Here is a 26,260-nt window from a genome sequence, read left to right as displayed (position 1 = left end):
AGTAGTTTTAAAGGTGGACTCACTCCAGGATAAGGACTGTTGAATTACATGGAGATTATGATCGGTCGTCTGAAAAGTATTTTACATTATTCCTCTGTATTATGTGAAATTTCCGTCGAATATTACTTGTTAATTATCCATTTTGTTATTCATTGATCACCGCATGTCGCAGTTCATGGTCGGCGCGGGGAGAATCGATTTATTGTGTACTTCGATCTAACACTTTGATATATCGAATTCTCGCTCGAGTCGCGCGCCATCTTGAGCTGCTACGCCGTTACCGCCAATTCCTCGTCCACTTCGGTCAGACACGAACTCTAAAAAACGCGTTATGTTTCCTTTAAATATCGAGACGTGACGCTAAATGGAGTAAGGTTTGACTGTTGGTTGAGTGATCAAAGCTGATCTGGCGGATACGTGGATCGGCATGCCGAGTTATTATTGTTCGCTTTGCGCCAGCGACGAGGGGGTCTTTCTGGACGTCTTTTCAGGAAGCGATAAGACCTTCGCATGGAAACTGGAAACCTGTTTGGCTTTGAAGGTATGGGCTCTCATTAAATGTTTGGGTCGGTTTAGCTTGCCGGACTCTGTCAAAGGTTGCAACCTGTAAGAAGACGCAGCAAACCGACCACTTTCTCCGCCGTCGTCACCAGACCGTGTCCCTGTGTAACCTAACCTAACCTCTGTCGGCTACTACGATATGTGAACCTTGCCGGTTTTCTGCGATGTTGGACGAGATGCCTCTTTATTATTTGTTTTACTGATGGGGCTGAAAGACTTCTCTCCCCCGATTCACGATTATGTATTATTTTATCTGACTATCCACACATTTCCTTTCAATATTTATTATTGGATGGAAAGTTTAATTCGCTTCTATGACTTGTTTTTTTATTTATTTTATGTATAAACACTTACTAATGCCTTGTTTTTGTGGTAGGTCAACAGATCGAGTTCTCTATCAACCAAGATTTGTCATAAGTGTGCCTACGAACTAGAACAGTGCAACAAATTTGTGCAAAAATACAAAGACTGCCACTCCGAAAACGCAAACTATATTCCGAAGAAGGGCCACTGTAGTCTGTGTCTAGAGCCTGGTAAAAAAGGATATATCTTTCAGTTGGACAAGAATAGTCATTCGCTAAATGATCCTCGACAAAAACTGTACGACTGTTTTAAGAATAAGGTAATGAATACAAATTTATTGGTGTCAGTAACAAATGTTTTTAATTTATGAAATATTTAACACCAGTTAGTCCAATGTATAAACGTATGAATACAATGAAAAATGTGTTTCATTATAGTTGTTGAAAAATGAATTAAACTTGTCAATATGTTTAACGTGCCGTTACAACTTGGATGTATTATTTGACCTAAAGAACATATCACAAGAGGCCAGTGAAAAGTTGCAGTCTATTCTCGAAAGAAATACTATTGTTTCTGAAGTGCCCAAGGTAATAATAAGTAGTTAAAATTGAAGGCAATGATTTATGATGTTTTAATTATTTATAATTAATTATAACTATGTTATTATTTTTGCAGACAAAGACGTATGTGGTAAACCGTAAGACGACTGCTATCCGATCCGCGAAAGTGGAGTTACAGACACCATCTGATTCAGATAGTGATTCTAGTATCATGGCTAGGGGTAGAAACCGAGCTACCAAAATCAATTCTAACAAGACGGAGAAGAAATCAAAGACAGTCACGTGTGAACAGTGCCATGCTCATATTGAGTATGGTACCGATATGTATAGACTTCACAGTACAGGTTTGACAGTTTGTAAATCGTGTTGGAGAACGACAGACCCTGAAAAAAATCTGTCGGCTAAACGAAAACGTCAAAACTCCCAAGAGTTGCGCAGTACAAAGAGATGTTCAGTTTTTCTTAAAGATGTACTTACTGATACGTCCCTGAAGGACGAACCCATTCACACAGGGGATGAGGATGAGCAAAGCATCAAAACCTCAATCGTAACAGATGACAGTTCGGAACAAGAAGAATTGTCAAATAAAAAATTGAAGGTATCAGGGAAAAAAGATAATTTACCTAAAATCCAAAAATACCGAGCGAACACAAAACTGCGAAGGCACAAATATAAACAAAGCAGCACAAAGACACACATTGAAGTTGTATCTAATAAAAACCTCGATTTAAACACAAGACAATTCAGACACAAATCTGTGGATTCTGCACACTCTGAACAAGATGCCGAATTATCAAAGTCTGATGAAGTGCATTTAAAAAGGAAACACAAATCTGACACGCAACGTAGTTCAGATTCTGAAGTTTCTACATCCAAAAAACAGCGAAAAGTTGTTGGAAAAGGTGTAGAAGAGAACGAGAAGGAAGAGCTCCCCAAGAGGACTCGAAATAAATTGGGCTCGACATCAGATTTAGATGCCGAGAGCAAAGATGAGGAGAAGAAGAAATCTTCGAGAATATCTGATGAAAAATCCAAAAGTGAAGTTTCGTCCAATGACGAGAGACCAGAAAAGGTTAAGATAAGGAAATCGAAAAATAATTTAAAATTAAAGATATCAACCGAACCAAGGATAAGAACTAATACAAGGTCCAGCTCAATTTCCAGTGAAGAGCCAGGTTCTTCCGTGGAGTTCAAAAGTCCATCACATCGAAGCTTAAGAGCTTCCTCCGTAACGAAGGGATCATCAGTGAAGAGCAAAACTGAGTCGAGTAAGGCTTCCACGCCGGAGTTGATTATAATAGAAGATACGGAGAAGCCATTTATCTGTGCTCTTTGCAATGCAACCTACGATAACAAGGTCGATGGCATGACCCATCAACTCTCTCACTCGAAGCAGCCTGAGTTAAAGCTTTACAAGGTCAGGGTACCCGATATCCATGAAGCCGAGGAAGCTGAAGAAGCTTCTTCACTGAGAACGGATCTGGAGGAGCAGTCTCATGATGTCAGCAGTACTTCGGATGCTCCTCGAGAAGATGATTTGAACGAAGAAACCAGAGATACGGAGGATTTGGAGAACAACAAAACGTTGATGAAGGTAGAAAGTAAAGAAACGATTAAATTGTCCTCTTCGGAGAAGGAAACCGATGAAGACGTCGACGTTGAACAGGTAGATGACGAAGTCAAAGGTGTGTCTTCCGACGTAAAAGATGGTTCGGTTCCTTTAAAAATGAATAAAAATGACGGGGTCAATGACGACACTGAAGCTGACACGGATAAAAAATCCGAAACGGAAGATGAAATCGAGGATGTTGAAGAGATCGAGTCGACAAAGAAGAAACCGGTAACCGAGGAAGTCGACGACAAGGATGAGAAAAATAATGAAGTAGATTTCGAGGAGGAGACTGAAGTTGAGAAGACTGAGGAGGTGGAGAAAGAGTGTTCTCCAGAACCCATCGCCACGCCCGAAAAAAATGACACTGAAGAAAAGGATGCAGAGGTGGAGAGCGAGACGGATATCAAGATCGTCGATGTAGGGAGCTCAGAGAACAGCTCGGAGACCGTTCTATCGCCTTCTGAAAAAAAGGTCGAGGATGAAGAAAAGACCGAAGAGAAAATAGAACTTGAAGAGTGCACGACAGAAAAGGAGAAAGCAGATGAGGAACCTGAAGCGGTCGAGAGTGAGCATACGATGAGAAATGGGCCTATGATCGAGGATACAAATACAAAGGAAGAAGAGAGCAAGCAGAAAGAAGTAGAAAAAGAAGTAAAGGAAAACGAGGCAGTCGAAGAGGAAAATATGGTAGTCGAAGAGGAAAAGGAGGCAGTTGAAGAGGAAAAGGAGGCAGTCCAGGAGGAAAAGGAGGCAGTCCAAATGGAAAAGGAGGCAATCCAAGAGCAAAAGGAGGCAGTCCAAGAGGAAAAGGAGGCAGTCCAAGAGGAAAACAAGGCTGTCGAAGAGGAAAATATGGTAATCGAAGAGGAAAAGGAGACAGTTGAAGAGGAAAAGGAGGCAGTTGAAGAGGAGAAGGAGGCAGTTGAAGAGGAGAAGGAGGCGGTTGAAGAGGAGCAGAAGGCAGTCGTAGAGGAACTTAAGGTAGCCGAAGAGGAAAATAAGGTAGTCGAAGAGGAACCGAAGGTAGTGGAAGAGGAAAAAAAGATAGTCAAAGAGGAAAAAAAGGTAGTTGAAGAGGAACCGAAGGTAGTGGAAGAGGAAAAAAAGATAGTCAAAGAGGAAGAGGAACCGAAGGTAGTGGAAGAGGAAAAAAAGATAGTCAAAGAGGAAAAAAAGGTAGTCGAAGAGGAAAAAAAGGTAGTCGAAGAGGAAAAAAGGGTAGTCGAAGAGGAAAAAAAGGTAGTCGAAGAGGAAATGGAGGTAGTTGAAGAGGAGAAATCCGAGTCCCTGACCGCTGCCGCGGAAGTCTTGGACCAGGTCCTCGACCAAGCCGAGGCCGAAGTTCTGAAGCGGTTAGAGGCATCAGAGAAACTCGAGGAGAAGGATGAAGCAAATCAGGAATCAACTCCTGAGACTCTGGAGAACATCTCGAAGGAGATACGCGACAGCGCCGACATGCCCTCGTTGGATCCGATTAGTGACGAGGCCGACTTCGACGACCTCCACGAGTCGCACATTGTGATCGACGAGGTGTAAATCCTGGAATGCTCGTGGGTACTCCAACCTTATCGTCACCTCGGGCTTGGATGAAGACTACGTCTTAAAATCAAATTCGGCGACTCCACAGCCCCGATTTTTTCCCGAAGTTAGTTGAAGATCCGGCAAGCGAGGAAACCGACCTCGAAGACCTCCAAGAGACGCTTGTCGCGATCGAAGAAGTCTAAATCTCGGAGTGCTCGCGGGTCCTCGAGATACATCGTTGTGGTCTCATTCAGAATCGGCGACTCCGTGGCTACGATTATTCCCGATAGTTCTCGCAACGGCCACCAGAAGCGTGTCCGTCCGTTGACGTGAACGATATCGGCACTTTCCAGCGTTTACCCAAAACGAAGGGAAAGACCTGGTCGACCGTTTTAATTAGAATCACTTAAATAAGCCAATGGACTTCATGTAATTAATTGTGCGATGGACAGAAAAAAAATTAAGGGCAGAAGTGAAACGATTGCCAGGGGTCGTCGAATCTGCGTATCGGACCATACACGGCCGCCCGCCATCTTGTTTCCATAGTTTCTTATTATTTTCGCACGTTTCCCGTCATTTACCCGCACGCTAAGATGGACTCGAGCGAGAAATGTGTACAATTTTTTTTTCTCCTGAATGAATTAAGGTCGTATCGCAAACGATGGAGCGTGCAGCGAACACGAATGCGATCGGCTTACTTGGCGTATTTTATATACATATAACTATATATATATATTACATTTATGTCGTGGCGAGAAGACAGAAACAAAATTAAGAAGTGGACGGGGCAAACCCCGCCTATTAAATGTAACGTTAAGTGGATTTTCAGTCTATCATTTACTACTTTATTATCGACTTTCTTCGCTCCTTTGAAGTTTGGTACTCGCGAGCGACGCGCTCTTCTGCAAAAATTAATGATTAACGATTAAGAATAGAAGAAACGGATGCGGAATCGACCATCGATCTGTGATTAGCGATAAGAAGGACCGATTAAGAGACACATAGGGCTCAAGAGGTTTATCTTGAGCTTTGGACAGATCTTTGTTGTAGCAGCCACCCAGTGTAGACAGTGATAAAACGTTCTTTACCGAAGTATCGGTCGTCCCGAGACGTGTATGAGCTTTAATTCCGCATGTCTGCTTCGCTTTCAGCTTCCCAGCGAGACGTCGACATCGCACCCTCGAAGAATTCAAGCTGATCATCGGAGTCGCCTAAGATTTAAGTATGTAAAATATCGATCGAAGCCGAAGAGTCCAACGAATTTTGTATTCACCTCTCTCTTCGTCAGTTTTTTCAGGAACGAGGTCTTTCCAAAATGGGATCCTCCGATTCTTCCAACCGCACATCGCCAGCCTCTCCTCCTCGGAGTCTGCACATCCTTGGACCATTTCAACGAAACGGTCCATCACCTCCTGCCCTAGATAGTGTTTAAAAATTAAAAATTAATTATTAGAGCGAAACAAAGCCGCATGTCGAGTAAGAGGTCTCTGCCACCTTTCGAAACCGCTGCTAGACCTCGAGCTTTGTCTGCGTCATTCATCATCCCCAGGGCGTTGTAAAGGGTGAAGGCCTGCTCCAGGTGCGGCGTCGCGAGTTTTGGCAGACGCTGAAATTAGAAGAATTTATTGATAAGTCTATTAATTTACGACTAAGGGTTTAATGTTGAAATATTGTAAATTCAGAGTACTCGATACCAGGTTTAACAGGTACTCCCCTATAGTGTAATGCGCCTCGGCGAGCTTGCGAGGTAGTTGATATCCTCCGGCGAGTTCCCGGGATATTTCCAGGTGTTTCATGGTATTGTCATGGTCCTTGAGCTTCTGCGCAAGGAGACGTATGTGAGTAAAATTTAGGAGATACTCGAACCACTTAATAATGTCAAGCACTTTGTAGGCGAAGGCGAGCTGCATGTGCCCGTTGCAGACCCCTTCAGGGTCGGGGATCCTCTTGGCGATGGCCAGGAATTTTGAGAGATCCCGAAGAGCCTTCTCCGTGTCTCCAGCCAGGACTTCTGCTTTCCCCAGCTCGAAATGCGCCCTGGCAATGTACTCCTCTCTTCCTGCTGCCGCGTGACTCGATGAAATTACGTTATTGTTAAGCTTAGTGATGAACTTACAGTCAAGGGCCATTTTCAAAGCACGCTTGCAAGCTTTCATGGCCACTTCAGGGTTCATTTGCGGCCGGCGAACCAATCTTAGGAGGGCCTCGTACAAGAGGCTGCAGCACTCCCTGAAGAGACTCTCCTGGGGCACTCCCAGGATCTTGGAAACATTCCAATTCTTCCCCTGACTTGCTGCTCGAGCTCTGCTTAAATAATCCAAGCTCCTTTCCGGACAATCCACTGGATTGAAGATTTGTTACGTTGGAGCCTTCAGCAATTGTATCAATTTTCCACCACGTACTGTTAATTGTCAAGAGTCTGCCGTAAAGGAAGCGCATCGTGGCAAGAGTCTGGCCGTCGTCAGGAACCTCTTCAGCAACGGCCAAGCCGGACTTGAAGACCTCTTCGGCGACCCACCACCATTCCGAGGTTTTTGATTGAAAATATAGGGCTGTGTCCAGAAGAGCAGCTGACTGGACCATCGACTGACCTTGAAAGAGGAAACCAGCTCTTCATTTTCTTGGATATCGAGGAGTAAAAGGTTTAAGGGTCTTTACCAAATATTTTTCCCTCGTTGGCTTTAACCAACCCGGCAGCCAAGCTGTCCACCAATTCGTCCTGGTCCTTTAACCGCGGTTTTTTCCAGATGGTGCTCCCAGGACCTTCCGATGTCCTTGTATCCTCATCCACCTTGAAGAGCATCTTCAGGTACTCCGCAGCGTCGTGGAAGCTGTTCTCTTCAAGTTCCAAGATCACCGCCTCGTGATGAGGAATCCGATATCTAGTTATAGACAGGATCAGGACATTGATTTATCTAGAGAGGGTATCCTAGAATCATTTCATCGGCTTCTTCAAGGACCTCCTCACGTCGACATATCCCAGCTCGGGCAACGTGGCCTTAAACCGAGCCTTGACTTCAGGCATCTCGTTCTTCGTCGCCTGGGCGAGGTTCTTCATCCTTGAATGTCCTGATTTGTCGACCTTCCTCAGGGTTTTCGACATTCTAGGGCAGGAGGGAATGTCTATTTAACCGAGACTTTAACCCGAGTCGAATTACCATGGCGCCGTGACATGTATATGATATGTACGAAAATTCACGAACGTGTACTTCATTTTTAATTCACTTGTTAGAGATCTTATAAACGGTGAAAAAGTTAAAATGGGTCTCAATGAAGTGGCGGGTCCCTGGTACGATTTTACAGCTCGCCAGCTGCATTATTTATTGCTCGAGATAAATAATCCACGTAAATCATACGCTAACACTAGGCTGATATGCCGTACGACATTTAATTAAATTGGATTCAATTTACAACATGTACAACGTATCGATATATACGTCCCTTCTAGTGGGGCCCGTTTCTTTTTTTTTCTTCGCTTGTGCCTCAAAAAGCGCCTCGGAATTTCAGGACATCGCCGATCTCGTTGGTGCTCCTCAGGCCTTGGCCGACAATTTCCTGGGCTCGAGCCTGATCTTGAAGCCCTCCGCCCTCTTCAGGATGATGTCCGCCTGCAGCCGGAAGTCCGACTCCTTGATGTCGGAGTGCACGCGGAAGTTACGCAGGATCGTCGACAGGATGATCTTCAGCTTCAACATCGCGTATTTACGGCCTACGCAGGACCTGGGACCCGCTGAGAATGGTACGAAGGCGTAGTAATGGCGATTCGCCGTCTTTTCAGGGAGGAAGTTGTCCGGGTTGAAGACATCAGGGTTCGGGTATATATGTGGCTGGCGGTGCATCTTGAAGGTCCCGATTACTACTGTACAGCCGGCCGGGAGGGTGTAGTCCCCGGACACTGGAAAGGAAGATTTTTTTAGAGAATATCAAGATTTATCCTACCGAGGACCTGGTGAGCAACCTCACGTCCGGGTACTCACCGAGCTTCAGGTCTGATTTTAGCTCGCGAGCAATCACTGGCACTGGTGGGTACATGCGGAGAGTCTCCATCAGACATCTTTCGAGGTACTTCATCTCCAGAGTATCCTGGAACGTGGCCGGTCTGTCGCTGTCGCCGAATATCTCGTCCAGTTCCTGGATAACTCGCTCTTGGATGTCTGGGTGACATCCCATCATGGAGAGGAAGAAGCTGGACCCTGCAGCCGTGGTATCGTGACCCTGAAGATGCATCGTTAAAGTGTCTTTACATGTACGACTCTGGGTCTCGCTCTTAAATCTTTATGATTTTAATATTTAATAATTAATTATTAATCGATGTCTCTTTTTTTTTTAGGTCCAGTCACCTCGAACATTATCGTGTCCACTTGTTCCTTGACTTCCTCGTCGGTGAGGACGACTCCGTTTTGGCCGGCCTCGATGAGGAGGTCCAAGAAAGCAAGCCTCTTCTTCTCGCCGACGTCATTGTCGTCGACGTCCAGATCGTCCTTCAGACCAGCTGACTGACCGAACGAAAGCCCTTCCACGACGGTGGTGTTTCCGTTCTGGAAGAAGAACGGGAAAGGAAAGCGTCACTCGGAGGTCTTCTTCAAGGTCCAGCGTAGAAAATGCGTATGATATCCGTATGATACCTTTGCGTCCTTGACTTCGCCCTTTTCTTGGATCGTGTTGCGTTTCCCGCTCTTGTAATCCTCCTTCTTGCGCTTGATCACCTTTTTAGTGAGCCCGTGGATGATCTCCAGGAGTTGGATCTGGTCCTTGCCGTGCTTGGTCAAGTTGAAGAGCCAGTCGGGCCTCAGCCAGACCTTGGTGTGCCTCAGATGGAGGATGTCGCACATCCTGAAGACGAGAACCACCGGTAATTAGATATTCCACCTAGAAGTTTATTTTAAAAATATTTATTTAAGACTGACTTCATCACCGCCATGGCGTACTCGAAGCCGCTGCGGTCCTGCGTAGTCTTGGAGACCCCCATGGCGGTTTCCAGAAGGATCTCCACGGTGCACTCGGACATGTAATCATGGCAGTCGAACTCCTTGCCGACCTCCTTCCTCATCTTCTCCACGACGCACCTGGAGTTCGCGTTGAACAGGTCGATGAAGCTCTTCAGGACGTTCAAGTGGAAGGTCGGGGCGATGAGCTTGCGGTGCGCCCTCCATTTTGGTCCTGGAAATTGCGAATGCAGATTTCAAGACAGTGTCCCGTAATTCTGAGGAAAATGCCGATAATTCCTTTGCTAGTATTTAGATAATTTTTTTGTATTTTTTTTTTCCTTCGTTTAATCCCAATGAGGGAAAAACGCCGAGGAAACGACGGAACATCGCCGATTGAGTAACGCGTAAGTGCGCGACCGAGTCTTTTTCCGGCGAGAGAAAGCATCTACTAGGAAGCGGTTTCCTTCGCTTTCAGTCAGGTTCGAGAGAGGCGCCTGTAATTTCACTCGAGATGCGACGTCGGTTCCTCCTTGTTGCATCTCTCGGTGCATCGGAAACGCGCGGTCCCCGAGAGAAACGACGAGTGCGATTACGTGGGCCGCTGCAATCGCGCGTGCATGCCGGCTCGACGCGAAAAATGACCCGAGAAAGTGCGCCGGGCTACGTCCCGGGTGTCTTTTTTACTTTCGAACCGGGCGGGGCGAGTCGCGAGCGAGAAATTGCTCTCTAGTGACCCGGTGGGACGGAGAGGCGAACAGGAAGGGAGAGATTTCTAGTGGGAGCGCAGCTTCCGGGTGTCTCCACGAGAACTACTCGCACATGCCCCAACGTGGACTTCGGCGTGATCTTCGAGATGATCCTCGACATGGACTTCAGCATCGGTTTCATCGAGCACCACACCATTTCAGGACACCGTTTTACCACTTGCTACGCTTAAAGCACGGAGAAAGGAAAGGAAAATTAAATGCGTAATCGAAATACGTGCCGGTCGAGATGAGGAGACCATTTCCCAGCCAGGGCTTGAAGAATCTGTACTCGCTGGACTTGTCGATGTAGACGTGGCTCGACAAGATCACCTCCACGTCCCGCGGGTCGATCAGGAAGATGATCAGCTTGGGGCCTATCCATAGCTTGATCACTTGGTCGAACTCGAAGGACCTCTTGTAGACGTTGCGGAAGATTGCTGAGAAGAGCGAATGCGTCGTTAAGCTAACGGAGGCCTTCTTCGGGGCTGACTGGTAGACTTAAGACTCATCTAGTACTTGTAATTTATTTTTTTTTTCACTTACTGTCCGAGCTGCCGATGAATTCCAGGGCGTTCCCGAGAATTGGGAGTCCCGCGGGACCTGGCAGCTTTTCCGCCAGCTCCACGAGGTGGCGGCGTGAGATCCTGAAGTAGATGTAGTAGAGGACCACGGCTGGGATGAGGAGGGCGAAGAACACCGACATGGCCGACACTCCTGTGGCCGATGCCGCTGTCACCGACCCTGCGATCACTTCCGGTCCTGCTGACGACATTTTTCGGGGTGCAACCTGAAGGAACGAAGTAGAATAAATAGAAGTGTTAAATCCCAGAAAACGTTTGTAATTGTTTGTAGCGGCTGCTTAACACCCATAGGAGCGATTAGTCATTTGTATCTTCCAATTCCGATTCCATGTGGTGGGATATCAAATTAATAATGTTACGGATTTTTCAGGTGCCGATTCGAGCTATCGGGCGCGCGAGGCTTCTTCGACAAAAGAAATGAATCAGCGAGAAACTAGCTGCGAATTTTCATCAGGAAGTCCGGAGATTGGATTATCGGCCTACGTGATGTTTCCCTAGGTAGAGTGCAAGGGGAATTCGATGATTTTGACATTCTCAGCGATTAATCTCTCGAGCGATGGTGCTTATCGTTGCTTCCTCTTTCGCGCCATGGACAAAGAGATTAGTAATTAAATTGCACTCTCTATTTTTTATTTAGATTCTTTTTTACCAAACATGAGTGTAGTCACGATATCTTACACCGAGAAGTCCCGAAGAAAGTAGTATAAAGCACTTGTTTAAGGACGCGAAAACTAGTGTTTATTGCTGTGAGTTGTTTCTTTTTTTAATTTCAGACGAAGGGATGTCTGAAAATTGCCGATGGAGGATGAGGAAATAAGGGGAAAGGTGAGGATCGGTCCACCCACCTATTCGTCCGCGTTGCTGAAGAACCACCACCGAACTGCCCGTCCTATCGGAGCGCGGTGCCTTTTATAACCGGGGACGAATCTCGACTCCCACCTGTCCTGGCCCGAAGTTCGCACCGATAATTAATAAGTACGTTACATCGGAACCATTAGAATCGCTAATAGAACCTCAGCGAGGGGTTAAAGCCAGCCGCGGCCTAGAAGAGCGGGGAAAAAACCGAAAGGAAAAGGGATCGCCCCCGAAAGAGTAGGAAATTTCCAAACGACTGTCTGAAACCCTACGCCTAGAAATCCCGGTATCGGTAAGGGGAATTTTTAACGCTCGCCTAGAACTCTTCTATCGGCAAGCTTTTCATGTATTGTTCCGTAAAATAGGTTGTTCGAAGTCACCTTTGGTTTGCGGTGGATCTTGGGTTCCCGAAGTCGAGGGAACCTGGCCAAAAGGGATCGGATGAAGTCTTCGTGCGTGCCGAGATCGACGCTCACCAACTGATCGAATTTCGGAATTTCGATCGGCGTTAACGAGGAGAAACGGCCTTTTTTTTCTGCCTCCTGGAACTAGGCTCCGCGGCCTCAAGAAATCCAACGTGTGTTTACAAACGAGTAGCGCAAGATATCGTCTTACTTGGCCGTCGATGTCCTACGTCGGCTGGAAATTTCATAAACTCGTCATAGGAATGATACGTGAAATCGATCTCTTTGAGACAGCGAGTTGCGGAAGGTCGCAGCCAACGGAACATTTTCCATCGTCGTCTCCGGAATCGTGGGAAGAAAGGAGATAATTGGCGAAAATTCGAGAGGAGGAAAAGCGGGAATAATTTATCATCGTCGTTAAATTCCCCGGGACGAGAAATTCGTGACGCATTTCACGCGTTGAAGAAAAATCAGCGGTTTATGACGATTCATGGACACGTGAATCCGTAGTGACCCGTAATCCCGATATTTGCAAACAATGCCCCAGTTTACGTCTGAAGTCCATTTTTACACGACTGGCTAAGTAACTCGAACTCTCGAGCCGTGAATCGCTGGATTTTGGATTTCGGATTTCCTGGCGAATCCAATTATTACAGCATTTAGCGATTTTTATCTCGTCACAAATTTCCAAAGTCTAATCGGAGGTGTTTCGAAATTTCGCCAATTTATTCCCTCCCGTCTATTCGTTAATAAGTAGTCGTTGAAACGACTCATTGTTTCATCCGAAAATCGATGTACGTGCTCCGGATCGACCCGATCATTCCTTTTGCGACATTACTTACATAACTCGTTGCACTGCCGGCAAGACTCGGTTTTACGCGCACGCGATTATCCCGCGTACCCGAAGGAACGTTCTCGTTCCAATAAGTCCACGTATGTACGTACATACTCGAAATTACGTGTACGTACATTTCTAGGTCCATTTTTGCGGCGACTTTCGATCTTATCCATTAGGGTTGCAAGAAACTCAATTTTTCTTCGCTAAAACGGACCTAGGGAACTCGAAAATGGGCCCAAGCAAATTACTGCGCAAATCGATACGTGTTTAATCGCAATTCGTATTACCGGTTTAGACCGGACGCGTCTCAGCGACAAATTACAAAGCTCTCTCGAAAGCGACTTTGCGTATCAGAGAAGTATGACTCGAAGAGACAGAAGCGATATTTCGCGTTAATTTAGCGTAATCGCTTAGTTGGCTTAACCAATCCCTAACATAATGCCTCGAAAAATCGTAAAAGTATAACTTAATAGTTTCTAAATATTTTTAACATTTTTATCGCGTCTTCGGTAATGCGGAAAATGTAGGACTCTCTATGTATAGGCGCGTATGGGTACTAGGCGAGTAAGAGCGAATCAGAGGGTGCAAACTCGGATATGGCATGTCTCAGGGTGGATGTGCTAAATATTTAAGACTGGTCTCTTTGCGAGCAGAGTTCCTCTCTAGGTAGACGGACGGAGAGTCTAATCTCTCCTGAATGGGACTCTTAAATAGGATTTAATGAACGGATAAAGAAATCCAAGATGGCCGCCGAGACGCGGCAGAAAAGTTGAACGAAGAAGCAGAACGTTGATCCTTGGTGCGCGACTGCGACGTTTTCACGGGCGAGGAGTCTGGAAAAAAAAAATCACGGATAAGTGGACAAAAAATCCTCAGTCAATCCCTTAAGGAATCTATTTAGTGGGGCGTAATTAATTAATATATGAAGTCCAAGATGGACGCTAAAAGCGGAAGGAAAGCTCGACACAATCGATGGTGCGTGTCTACAAAGTTTCCGTAGTCGTGCGTGGGAAAATGTGTACTTCGCGTGCACAATGGACGGATATCCAGGTCACAGTTCTGTGACCCGGCCTTCTGGGGCCGTCAGGGTGATACCCGTCTTTCGGCGAGAACTTTGCTGACGTTCCTCGACTTTTGAATCGCCCGAGTTATTATGCGCTCTTGTTCGATCCGCCTACGTACGGGCGCGTCTCGTAATTCACTTCTTACGTCTGTTTGACGTCAGAATCTGAAGAGATATGTTTCTGATCGCGTCTTGCGGTTTGCGCGAAGAGTCCCAAGGAGAGTTAAACATTGAAATCGAAATAGATCCATTTTTTCCATGCCTCTTTGACGAGAAATGGATCCAAGATGGCGCCGACTCGCCGGTTCTGGTTCTTACATAAGTCGTTTCATATTCCAAATAATATGAGGTGCGCTTGGAATTATTTTATGTTAAATGTTAATCGTAATATAAATCGGTCTGTAATGCAGGTCGAACTTGGTTTTCGCGAGTCTCGGCGAATTTAAAGAGCACCGGAAGTCAAGGGGCGACGCCATTGATGGTCACACATGGCGTCCCAAGATGGCGGCGACTCGCGGGAACTTCTCAGCCTGCGATGCATAAAATATGTACATATACGGTGAGTGCATGGCATGGTGCATGGCGTTTCATGGTATTGCGGGAGTAATTGTTCGTGCAACGTACAAGGCAGAGGATTGCGCTACGCCCAACTGCACCGGCAAAAGGTATCCGGACGCCCGCGTCACTTTCTCTAACCTCAAAGCTTGTTCTAAAGTGACCTCAAATTCCTCGAAACGGCGCTCGACGTGTCAAGTGTTAACTCTGGAAATATTTATTATTTTCTCCGGGCTTACAGGTGTTAGTGATCATTGGAGATCGGCATAGCTACTTATGGTGTCGGCAAGAAGTGACAGGCGTTCATTCACTCTGGCAGGACTTGAGAAACGACGCGACTTTGAGGTTAGGATTTTGAACCGACTCGTGTTCCATAGCTTGCTGCGGATGTTCAACAGGTATTCCTGAATGTGTCCTAGTAGAGGTGTCTAATGTACTCTAGTAAGTTTTCTCTCAATGCGGTTGGAATGCGGTTTACACATAACCGCGAGGCGTCAATACTCGAGAAGTAGTTGTGTAACATTTTATGTTATATATTACTAGCTGTTTAATTGAGGTACGAATATTTTAAACGCTCTAGATGGCAGTGCGAGTTAGTGGCAGCCTGGTGGACCTGAAAGGTTTACTTGGATTCTTCCTTAATGCTAGAAATTATGAGACCGGCGCTCGATGCCCGTTTCTTCCCACCGATAGGTTTTTTTTTCTTCCTGGTGAGTTTGGGACGTGTTCCTGTCACCACGTCGTCAGAGCTGGAACTGTCAACGAGAGTCTCGGCTGGCTTTGGCTTTGCTTTCGGAGCATCGGTAATCAAAACCGTTGAGGTGCCCGTTTTGCGGCATTTTCTTTTTGGATCGATTTTTTGTTTTGAATCTACCTTTGGTAGCTTACCTATTCCAAATAATTTAAAAGAGTCTATCTTATCTGGCCTAGATAAGGCAGGATTAAACTCTGGTGTATTAATATTGACATTGATGGTTTTTTGACGCTTGAATCTAGCTCGTTTCTTCTTTAATGTTTTTTTTTCTTCGTCTTCAGGTGCTTCGTCACCCGGAGAGATGCTGCTGACTTTCAGTTGCTTCTTTGAGCATTTCTTTTTTGTTTTCTTTTCTACTTTTTCTAATGTTGCTTTCTTCATTGTTCTGCTGAAGGTAATACGCCATATTTATATTGTACATCATTATTAATTTTAGAAATTCGGAAAATACTCACTTCATTTCAACATCAGTTTGGTACGATAATGCTAAGTCGGCAATACCCCAGCTCATAAGATTTTGAACAAATGGAGATTTGAAGTCATCTCCATCCGAGGCATTGTACATCTTTCCAGTCCAGATCTGTTGTCTTAATGCAGTCAGTTTAATTTGCATTTCTTGACTTTTCAACGGCACCGAGGATAAATTTGAATGAGTTCTGCAATAAATAAATAACAGGCTTGTAACAATTTCGTATATTGTAGTATGTGATTTTTCACCTTGGAAGTCGATTAGAATGGGAATACTGCTTGGCCTTGGAAGGTTGCTTTTGATCGACTAGTAATTCTTCTCCGAGCGATAAGCTTCGCGGTCTAACCAACAATGGCAAGGAGGAAGATTCACCAAAATCTTTTTTAGAGTCTTCTTCCTTCTCCAAACGATTTGACTTTTCCCTAAGTCTCCTTCGAGATCCTGCGATTCACAATATTAAATGACTCTCAGCAGGGAGTAGGAAAATTATTTCTATTCTTTTTCATTGATACAAACGTTTGTTCTTTTCCTTTCGGTTTGTTTTGACAGGTGATTGTGTGTAATTATCGTCAGCTGAATCGGTGAGATCGTATAAGTCACTTCCAGGATCTGTGATAGGTAAATCTATTGCTGCCCTGTTTGTCTGCAGGTACAAATTAATAAATCAGTGTTTTGAATAGTTTAATTAAATTTCATCTGACCAGATATCGATTACCGAGTATGTCTTTGATAGTTGAGCCGATTTTTTCCTCGTTTTTCTTGACTTGTTGATACTTCGGACCTTTGGAGAATATAAAGGTGCAGGTATGCAGAGGTATCGAGTGTCTTCTATTTCCATTCGCTCTATAGTCTCTACGGTGTCCATCAATTTCGATTCGTTCTCCGAAGTACTATCTGACGTATCGCCTTCGTCACTGCAAAAAAAAGAATATTATATAATCGACTCAACAATTTCAGGAATTTTCACACACTAATTACCTGGAATAATCAGTTAAATTGATGTTAGTAGGCTCATCCGCACTGGACCCTTCTTGAACAAGTCTTGCAATGATTTTGTTCCGCAGCCTCTCCTGTATTTGCATTGCATGACAAAATCCTAAAAATATACGTGAAAATATTATTTAATTATTAAACCTTGCGTTACTGAAAAAATTATAATTAATAAATTCTGTAGAAAATGCATCGATGTGTCTACAGAGTATTTATCTTACCGATGGTGTTCCATAGGAGCAGAGATTGCACGAAAGGGATCGACAGTTTCATTGCAAGACTTCATCTAAAGGAACTAGGAGTACGGTGAAAAAGGACGAAGACTACCTTGACAGGATCCTCATCGGAGAAGTCCAGGAGAGTCTCGCAGAAGGCCTTGCCAATCTGTTCGTAATCCTGGGTGGAGAAATGTGTTCCTGTCCTGGAGCCTAAAGTCGATCCACCCAAGGAGGCCTCCATGGTGTAGCTGTTCGGCACACCCATCAACCAAACCACCACCCTACCGGTGCCCTCCTTACCCTTCTCTATGTGGAACTTGCAGCTTTCGAAGGAGAACTGAAACGTCAATTACATCTCACCAGCCGATCCAACTTGCAAGGTACAATATGTCCAACCTTATCCGCAGCATTCTTGTGAAGCATCAGTGGAAACACTTGTTCGGTCAGCTTTCCGTAGCACCCAGGTCTCTTGCTCTCGCAGCCATAGATGAAAACGTTGTGCTTCCTGGAGTGCGCGTGGAGGTCGCAGTAAATCGCCATGCCACACTCCTCCATTAATCTAAAACCAACCAAACGAGTCGGTAAATGAATTATTATACACGCCGTTACATATTAATTATTGTAGATTACCTGCGGATCATGAGTTTCGTGTGCCAGACCGAAGGATAACTCTCCCTCATGACAGTTCGGTATTGTCGGTTTAAATCTTTCCCTGATAATGAGCATCTATTGTTGCCAACGATCACGCCGTCAGGGTTCAGCATTGGCACCAGCTTGAAGATGAACCTTTCTCTCAGTTCCTATTAATTACAATAGATAATTAATCTCACGGTTAATTCAAACTATCACTGTATTCAGACTCGACGTACCCTCGCTTGGTTGGAGTCCCCTGTCAGGAAGTCGATGATCCCCTTCATCATCCAGCTAGAAGGAGTCTCTCCTGGGTGAACCCTCGCCGTGATAACGACGCCTTTCTTCTTTTTGGCTTCGTCGTTCAACATCGGCGCGGTAATCGTCAGATAATAGACGTTATTACCCGCCAGAGTGCGGCAGAGCAATCGAAGTTTCGTGAACTTTGTCTTCACCGGGTCGCTCACGATCGTGCCAAGGTATTCCTGGCGAAAGGAGACAACTCGACAAGTAATTACCCTTCTATAATGAGTCATTACCTCGTTACCGTCTCCTTCGTACCTGGAGGTCAGTATAGGTGTACGGGTAACAATGCGCCAGGTACACCGTGTCCTGGTCATGAGGGAAGGAGACGTTGAACGTCAACGTGTGTTTCTCCTTCTCCTCGTCCCTGCCGAAGGAACCGCCATTACGACCTGATTATTATTTAACATTGTGTAAAAAAATTGATAAACACTCACGACGAGTCGTTCCTGTAGTAGGTGATGTTGTCGCCGCACCTCCTCCAACCGACCGAATTTATGGAGGCGTCCTTGGTCGAGTACAGCAAGGGTTTCAGACCCTCGTTGTAGAGGCTGTCCTCCTTGCAGAAGTTGACGATCGACAGCCTGCAATTTCGAGCAATTGGCTAATAATCCCGTTCCATAATTGCACCTAAATCGGCGGACCGGGGAAGCGACTTCGCGGGACAAGAACAAGATCCAGAAAGGCTTCCTGTCCGATCCGAGGAACCGGCGAGACGTAACGTCCCCTTATCACGGAATTACTCCCGGAACACCCTGGACATCTTTATGGACCCTACCAGTTAACGAGTTAACGCGGACCAACCTGTAGATCGTCCTACTTCTGGTGTTCGATATCCTGAAGTAGTACCACTGCATGTGCCGCTGGGTGTACAGGTCCCGGCGGAGGTGCAGCTGGTAGTAGGTGTCCGTGATCTTGATCACCTTCCCCAGGTTCCCCGACTCGAATCTCGACTCGAAGAGCAGGTCGCTGCCCGGGGGAGGGTTCTCCACCTGGGGGACCACCTGCACGGTCGACAGACTCGACACCTGGTCCGGCATCACGACCACGGTCCCGCCGATGCAGGACCTGCTGAACTGAATCGCGCGGCAATCTAGCGATTAATAATTAGAAATAATTAGATATAATTAGGAGATAGTAGAGATAGATTACGCACGTAATTTGTAACGCTTAGAGGGCAGTAGTGGAACACGATGGAGCCAAATTCGTCACCGACCGCTTTCGGTTGAGGCTCCTTCCCGGTCGGCACGTAATACGGCTCCGGTGATGCTGGAACGTACTCTATGTGGCGTATCCTCTCCAGGATCACCTGGAGATCCGGTTACCGGTCGTTAACTTTTTAATCCAATGTTTATATGTTTAAGAATCTGTAATTTACCTGGCACTCCGTTGGCCACCTCGCCTCTTGAGTTATTCCGTCTATGGCCGAGTGCACGTCTTGCAGGGCATCCTTGGTCTCTCTGTATCTGCCGAAACTCGATGTCAGCGACAGCGTAGAATCGATGTCGCGTTTCAGGATCCCAAAGCGGCCTTGCAGGCATTGATTCGTCAGGAAGCTCCCTGGGAATCGGAGGCAAATTTAGTTTTCTCTTGTCTTCGCGTCATTTCAGATTATCCTAGGCTTGATTAGGGTGCGTAAAATGGCCACGTGCAACCGCTTGGAATTGTTCATCCTTCTAGCTCGTCTAAATCTCATTTAGGCAAGGCACTCTGCAAATTGCTCTCGAATTAACCGCTATTTATGATTTCCACGGTTATGGATTTACTTGTTATCCCCGTGTTCCCGATCGATCCGCGGTAATGGCGAGCGCTTTGATTAACTTAGGAAATAGTTCTAAGGGAGAAACGATCGATGGCATCGATTCGCATTGACGTAATCGAAATTGTGCCGTGAGAAGAACGGCGTGTCTCTCCCGGGAATGTAGTTAAGAACAATCGGCGAGGAATTTAGGTAAATATCGGAATTGTCGAGCAACAAACTATGCCAACGGAGCGTGCAACCCGCGGAAAGAGATAATGAACGGCAACGAACGCCTGTCTTGATCGATTTCCTTTTTTTCTTTTTTTTTTTCTTTACTTTCGTTTCGCACTCTAGCGTGTGCACGAACTCGGGTACGAGTAATTATCGCTATTTATCGCTCGTAGAATTAGTTATTGCGAAATTGTGCAGGGGGGGAAAAAAATGGTGCGGTTAACGTGGCGTCGTATCTTTTGCTATGGTTCAGGTTTTGAATGTGATAACGTGTGATAAAATTACTCTGCGAGATATTCACCAATCTTCTCGGTGCGCTCCGACACCGACACGGACACCGACATCGACACCGAGACCGGTTCGCGGTATTCCGGCATTTTTAAAAGCTCTTCCGGCGAGGTGACGTTACGCGAAAGCGCTAAAACACATTTTTGAGTGCCTCGTAGGTCAAGATGGTGAATTAAAAGGCGAGACGTAACTTCCGGACCACTCGGGGAGGGTCGCTGTACCGAGAGAAAATTGTCTCAGTCGAGGGAAAGGGGAGGTTCGGACGTTTCTTCGGCATCTTCTTCGGGGTACCAAGTTACGTCCCGCCCGTTTTCGGTTCAAGGTGGATCTCTTACCGGGCACCGGATGGACGGGAAAGAGAGCAGCCTGCAACTCTTTGACCATTCCGTTGATGACGAACTCCATGTCGCATGGTCCCAAGGAGGTCGGGAAGCATCTTCGAGCTCTTCAGGGTGTCCTCTGGCCGAGTTCGCCCGCCAAGCCTTACTTACCAGCCAGGGACACGTGGTTGACCAAGCCCCATGCATCCAGGGACAAATCGGCGTCCGAGGCATCCAAATCTCCTTCTGCATACATACCCAGTCTTCGGGAATGGTCCAGGAGACCTTGGCGAGACCAGTCAAGTTCTTGGAGTTCCAAGCAAGACGTGTCTCCTCTGCAGGCACCCCTAGGGTGCATCGATCTTCACCCTTGACGTCCTCGGATGCTGCTCTTCAGGGTCCGTTTCCAGACATGACCACGAGTACCAATTGGTACTCATCTTGCTGGATTAATTCCAAAATTTAACTGGCTTTTCTTTAAGGAAGATCGAGAGTCCTGGAGGGTCCTCTTCCTCTTTCCCGGAGAACCGGTCGAGGGTGTCTCCACTTTGGACTGATCCCGAAGAAGCGGTCGGACCTCGCGTGCCCGGAGCCGGCTAAGTCGTCCCCGGAGTCTCTCCCCGGGTCCCTGGCGATTGCCTGACAACCGGGCCGATGGGGGCGGAGCCCTGGCTTGTTTGCGACTCGTTTCCATCGGTATCCGTACGACCGGTACGAGGTGGTTATTGATGTTCCAGCTCGTTGGCATCGCCCTCTCATGACTGGTACCTATACCCTGGATAAGATACCCTCAGTTTCGCCGGTTCTCGTTCTTCGGCTTGAAAGGTACCATCTCTGATAGCCATCGATTTCGACCCCGGGCTACAAGTGTCCGTAGGTGTCTTCTGGTACCTCCATGCAGTCCTGGGTCTGCCTATCCAACGATTTTAGGATCCAGCTCGTGGACCTTCAGGGTACCCGGTAGCTACGAAAGTTTCGTCCTGTCCTGGATGCGTTGCCTCGTGGTCCAATCGATTTTCCTCGGCTCGTGAGCCAATTTTCCCCTGCATCGAGTTCCGATAGTCCCCCCAGGAAGCAGGGCGGTATTGATCAATCAAGAAGCGAAATAAGCCGGAGGGCTCGCCGTTGATGGACGCGAACTCTCCTCGAATTACCCTCCGGTGATTTGTTTCATCGTCGCTGCGTGCCGGCAGGGCCGAGCACCTGGGAAGGATCGATTAAAGAGTTTAACCGTGTTTTAACTCCTACCTGGTGGGTAAAAGTGGACCCGGGCCTTTGGGTCGTCGACCTTCGAGCCGACGTCGGAGAGGCGATATGTCTTCTGCATCATATTCGAGGTTTAATGCATCCTGCCGCACATGAAATTAATTCTAATTATCCTTCCAGGTGAACCCGAGCAGAGGTAAATTTCATGCGAGATGGGTCGCACAGTCACGGTGGCGGTCTGCACCCTCAACCAATGGGCGATGGACTTCGAAGGGAACCTGAAGAGGATCCTGAAGAGCATCGAAGATGCACAGAAGGCAGGGGCTAGATACAGAAGTGGTCCCGAGTTAGAGATTTGGTATGACGTTCGACCTGAACAGTGAGATTAATTTCGGGGAGATGAAATGTCCTTCATTTATGAATCTTTTCTCTCTAGTGGGTACAGCTGCGAGGACCACTTCTACGAGTCCGACACTCTTCTGCACAGCTGGGAGGTCCTGGCGTCGCTGCTGGGCTCCAGTGTCTGCAAGGACATACTCGTCGACGTGGGCATGCCCGTCATGCACAAAAATGTGACCTACAACTGCAGAGTCGCCTTCCTGAACAGGAGGATACTCCTCATCAGGCCGAAGATGCACCTGTGCGATGATGGGAACTACAGGGAGTCCAGGTGGTTTTCTCCTTGGACGAAGGTACAAGTCCTGAAGGAATTGCCGAGGTCGGTTGCTGATGGGTCATCGTACGTTTTATTCATTTCGTGAATTCCGTAGGAACGCACCGTGGAGGATCATTTCCTGCCGAACAAGATCGCCCAGATCACGGAGCAGAGCGTGGTGCCCTTCGGCGACGCCGTCATCTCCACCTGGGACACCTGCGTCGGGTTCGAAATGTGCGAGGAACTCTGGAACCCTCTCAGCAACCACATCCCCATGTCTTTGGACGGCGTGGAGATCATCGCCAACGGTAATCGCAGGAAAAAAAAAATTGCTCCTCAGGGTCAACTTCGCGTAGACTTGGTTTCTCATTTTTTTCTAATTCTTCAACCTGGTTCCTTCAGGCAGCGGCTCGTACTTCGAGCTGCGCAAGGCTTACGTCACGGTGGACATGGTAAAGGCGGCGACCTTTAAGTCCGGCGGTTGCTACATGTTCAGCAACCTCCGAGGTTGCGACGGAGGTCGTCTTTACTTCAACGGAGGCTCCAGCATCGCGTTGAATGGACAGATCCTGAACCGTGGCCGGCAATTCGCTCTAGAAGACGTCGAGGTTACTACGGCGACCTTTGACCTGGAAGACATAAGGTGGAATCGATTATTTGGAATTTTTCCATTCCTGAGAATTCTTCACGGTTCTTCATCGTTTCTTTTCTTTAAAGGACCTACCGGAACAGCATCAGGTCCAGGAGCAACTCCGCAGCCAAGTCCCAGCCTTATCCTCGAGTGAAGGTGGATTTCGCCCTGGCCTCGAAGCCGCTTCACTCCCGCGTTCCTCATCGACCCCTCCTCTTCGACTCCAATTTAAATGGTGAAGAGGGTGTTAATAAAGTGAAGTACTACACCCCCGAGGAGGAGATCTCCATGGCGCCGGCTTGCTGGCTCTGGGACTATCTCAGGTTTGTAGGCTACTTGATCGGTTCTTGAATTTCATGCCGAAGAGTCGGGCACCACGTCTCTTTCTCCTCTTCAAGGCGATCCTGCCAGGGTGGCTTCTTCCTACCGCTGAGTGGCGGCGTCGACTCCTCTTCTACTGCTTGCTTGGTCTACTCGATGTGCGACATGATCGTCGAATCCGTGAAGAAAGAAACTGAAGCATCCGTCGCAGGTACTCCACCTTCTGGTTTATTTCCTCGTGCGGTTGCTTCATCGATTCCTAACTTTGCAAACAGACTCGCAGGTTCTTTCGGACATCAGGAAGATCGTCGGCGACTGCAGCTACACGCCAACGGACCCGAAGCAGCTCTGCAACACCATCCTGGTGACATGCTACATGGGCACAGAGAACTCTTCGGCAGAGACCAAAGCAAGAGCTGCCGAGTTGGCCAGTCAAATCGGCTCTTATCATCATGGCATCGTCATCGATGGCGCCGTGTCGGCAGTACTTGGAATATTTCAACAAGTCTCCAAGTTGACTCCAAGGTTTAGAGTCCAGGGTGGCTCGCCTAGAGAGAACCTGGCCCTGCAAAACATCCAGGTACCGCTCTCCATAATTCCCCTAGCTGGGGTACAGTTGGGTATTCCATCTTCCTTGACTGAATTCGACTGATCGATGCACCTGGTCGAAGGCGCGTCTGAGGATGGTCATCGCGTATCTCTTCGCCCAGTTGATGCTCTGGGTCAGAGGTCGTCCAGGAGGTCTTCTTGTACTGGGCAGCTCCAACGTGGACGAGGCTCTTCGAGGATACTTCACCAAGTACGACTGCAGCAGCGCGGACATCAACCCTATCGGTGGGATCGCGAAGAACGACCTGAAGAGGTTCCTGAAGTTCTTCAGGCGAGTCCACCAGCTCCGTTAACGCGATCGCTGGCCTTGTTGGGTCTCCGGTAACTCGTGAATGATTCCGTCTCGTGGCCATCTTCAGGCAGAAGCACGGGATCTCGGCTTTGGACGGCATCCTGGATGCGCCGCCAACTGCGGAGCTGGAGCCGCTACAACATGGCCAGCTGGCGCAGCTGGACGAGGTCGACATGGGCATGACCTACAACGAATTGGGCACTTTTGGTCGCCTAAGGAAGCAGAACTGCGCGGGACCGTTCTCCATGTACACCAAGCTCACGCACATATGGGACACTCCACCCAAAGAGGTACCTCCGCCCCCTTTACTTGCTCGATCCCTGGATAACTGATACCCCTTAACAGATAGCCGCCAAGGTGAAGCACTTCTACCAGTGCTACGCGATAAATCGGCATAAGATGACCATCCTGACGCCATCCTGCCACGCCGAGATCTACAGCCCCGACGACAACAGGTTCGACCACAGGCCCTTCCTCTACAACCACACCTGGAAGTGGCAGTTCAACGCGATAGACGAACAGGTAAAAAAGACCCTCAGGAGTTATCAGAGATGAGGTGGGAGATTGCTCACGGGCAGGATGCGATCGCACGATCTTGCCCGTGAGCGATCTCCCAACTCATCTCTTGAGTTATATATATAAAAGTAGAGTACCGATGTACTCGAAGAAGAGCTGAAGAACGTGGCTTTTCAGGTCAACCAGATAGTACGTTCAGAGCAGCATTTGATGAACGAACTCGAGGTGCGTGCGACGCCTAGGTATCGGTTGTTCGGCTCGGCCACCGGAAGTAAGTAAACTAATGGTAAGAAAAAATTCTCTAGGCCGAGAGGAATTCCCAGTTGCCACGGAGCCTCAGGTAACGGCCAGGATCCGGACTCTGCATGGTTCTTCGGGGCGCATCTCAAGGTGGTGGTTTCGCGGGGCTTTTCGACCTCAACCTTCAGGAAGTACCCGAGCAGTCACCAACGGCACTTCCGTTATTCTCTGTTACAGATAAACCGTATCCCGGAGTAATAGTCTAACCGTAGCCGTAGCTTTTATTCGTATTTGCACTTGCAGCGCCACGGCGCGCAGCCTACGATTTTAGAAGGTGTCCCCTTAGGAGAAGACTATAACGTCTCTTGGGAGAACCCGAAGGCCCCAAAAAAGGGGTAAGAATGACGATGACGAAAGGGAGCCGAGAGCGACTCGCTCGAGCGAGTCGTCGCCTCGTGCTACCGTTATTCGAACCGTTAGAGCCCCTTGCACGCCGACACGCTCGCGTGAAAGGACACTCGCCCGACAATGGCTGGCAAAAACCGCGAAAAAACGTCTGTCATTTTTCTTGCCTCCTATCCGTCACCTAAGAAATAAATTCTCTTACTTGGAACCGTCTACTTGGCACCTACGATTCCTTCCGGCCCTCCTAGTTCCCGAAGCGTCCCTCCAGATGGAGCCGCGGTGGCGCCGCCATCGGAGGATTCCACATACCCTTTTCCGGCAAATCCCTAGAAAAAAAAAATGGCTTCGAGTGAAACCATCGGCACGAAACGGCACAGGACTTTATCTTAGAATTCCCTAAAAAGAAAGGTCATTGTGTGTAACGTTACATTTATTGTCTCTTGGATTTCTACATACACGAAAGTGCGTGACCACGTATAACCGTTAAGGATCGATATTAATGATTGAACTAAAGCCTAGAACGACATCCGAGCTTCGCGACCCTCGGGGGTCGCTGTATGGTACAGAGGAAGAGGAAGAAGGAATCGAGGATGGGAGAAAACAATTCGCACGAGGTCTCTCGCATTTCGTCGGCGCGCGTTTCGACGTTCTTGCGCGAAAAAAGCGATCGGCGCCATCGTCGGCGCGGGGGCGGAGAGGAAACGAGGACTCGGGCTCCTGCCAAGATATCCCCCGGGACCCCGCGGGGCCGAGGGTTAACGACGATAAATATTTCCATAATAATATTATTAATAACCATAATATAGTCGAGGGGACCGCCGTTTTCGTAGCGTCTCTCTCTTTCTCGACGAGATGACGACTTTTTCCGCTCCCTTCGACGTCGCGATAACGTGTTCTAACGTAATTAAAAAAAA

At 47.5% G+C, this 26,260-nt stretch overlaps 5 protein-coding genes across 18 annotated transcripts; 2 read left to right on the top strand and 3 right to left on the bottom strand.

Moving 5' to 3' along the window:
- The first annotated feature begins 112 nt into the window (after positions 1-112).
- On the top strand, positions 113-5,379 carry LOC105699341 (golgin subfamily A member 6-like protein 22). Its single transcript, XM_012424237.2, has 5 exons — positions 113-541; positions 938-1,183; positions 1,302-1,451; positions 1,540-4,143; positions 4,192-5,379. The coding sequence occupies exons 1-5, from the start codon at positions 428-430 to the stop codon at positions 4,570-4,572; spliced, it is 3,495 nt and encodes a 1,164-aa protein (XP_012279660.1). The 5' UTR covers positions 113-427; the 3' UTR covers positions 4,573-5,379.
- LOC105699297 lies at positions 5,252-7,726 on the bottom strand. Its single transcript, XM_023434195.1, has 6 exons — positions 7,216-7,726; positions 6,960-7,148; positions 6,252-6,898; positions 6,052-6,163; positions 5,831-5,974; positions 5,252-5,768 (listed from the first exon to the last, which is right to left on the bottom strand). The coding sequence occupies exons 1-6, from the start codon at positions 7,358-7,360 to the stop codon at positions 5,680-5,682; spliced, it is 1,326 nt and encodes a 441-aa protein (XP_023289963.1). The 5' UTR covers positions 7,361-7,726; the 3' UTR covers positions 5,252-5,679.
- Positions 7,727-7,920: 194 nt separating this feature from the next.
- Positions 7,921-11,809, bottom strand: LOC105699343 (cytochrome P450 4g15). Its single transcript, XM_012424245.2, has 8 exons — positions 11,658-11,809; positions 10,775-11,018; positions 10,471-10,668; positions 9,465-9,717; positions 9,183-9,390; positions 8,898-9,095; positions 8,535-8,772; positions 7,921-8,452 (listed from the first exon to the last, which is right to left on the bottom strand). The coding sequence occupies exons 2-8, from the start codon at positions 11,001-11,003 to the stop codon at positions 8,091-8,093; spliced, it is 1,686 nt and encodes a 561-aa protein (XP_012279668.1). The 5' UTR covers positions 11,004-11,018; positions 11,658-11,809; the 3' UTR covers positions 7,921-8,090.
- Positions 11,810-12,051: 242 nt separating this feature from the next.
- LOC105699342 (probable glutamine-dependent NAD(+) synthetase) lies at positions 12,052-25,554 on the top strand. 14 transcript variants are annotated; one of them, XM_023434183.1, is made up of 16 exons: positions 12,052-14,321; positions 14,383-14,637; positions 14,769-14,872; positions 16,978-17,338; positions 21,858-22,035; positions 22,114-22,369; positions 22,448-22,640; positions 22,735-22,975; positions 23,050-23,286; positions 23,362-23,495; positions 23,560-23,864; positions 23,956-24,164; positions 24,253-24,475; positions 24,531-24,707; positions 24,879-24,972; positions 25,179-25,554. In XM_023434183.1, the coding sequence occupies exons 5-16, from the start codon at positions 21,890-21,892 to the stop codon at positions 25,205-25,207; spliced, it is 2,244 nt and encodes a 747-aa protein (XP_023289951.1). In that variant the 5' UTR covers positions 12,052-14,321; positions 14,383-14,637; positions 14,769-14,872; positions 16,978-17,338; positions 21,858-21,889; the 3' UTR covers positions 25,208-25,554. The 14 variants fall into 14 exon arrangements, with proteins under 14 accessions (XP_023289951.1, XP_012279667.1, XP_023289953.1 ...); XM_012424244.2 differs by adding an exon at positions 25,007-25,091 and having other exon boundaries at positions 12,052-14,637; positions 24,879-24,926; XM_023434185.1 differs by having other exon boundaries at positions 12,052-14,531.
- On the bottom strand, positions 14,948-20,587 carry LOC105699296 (cytosolic carboxypeptidase 2). Its single transcript, XM_023434131.1, has 16 exons — positions 20,503-20,587; positions 19,270-19,451; positions 19,048-19,200; positions 18,696-18,967; positions 18,329-18,475; positions 18,150-18,258; positions 17,828-18,073; positions 17,589-17,758; positions 17,355-17,517; positions 17,068-17,295; positions 16,729-16,820; positions 16,466-16,664; positions 16,267-16,393; positions 15,999-16,191; positions 15,737-15,937; positions 14,948-15,669 (listed from the first exon to the last, which is right to left on the bottom strand). Exons 1-16 carry the CDS (start codon positions 20,585-20,587, stop codon positions 15,150-15,152), a joined length of 3,087 nt encoding a protein of 1,028 aa, XP_023289899.1. The 3' UTR covers positions 14,948-15,149.
- Positions 25,555-26,260: the final 706 nt, after the last annotated feature.

The sequence above is a fragment of the Orussus abietinus genome, unplaced genomic scaffold, assembly GCF_000612105.2.
Source record: "Orussus abietinus isolate OABI.00-Male unplaced genomic scaffold, Oabi_2.0 scaffold8, whole genome shotgun sequence".
NCBI classification, from domain to species: Eukaryota; Metazoa; Arthropoda; class Insecta; order Hymenoptera; family Orussidae; genus Orussus; species Orussus abietinus.
This window is presented reverse-complemented; position numbering and strand designations above follow the sequence as displayed.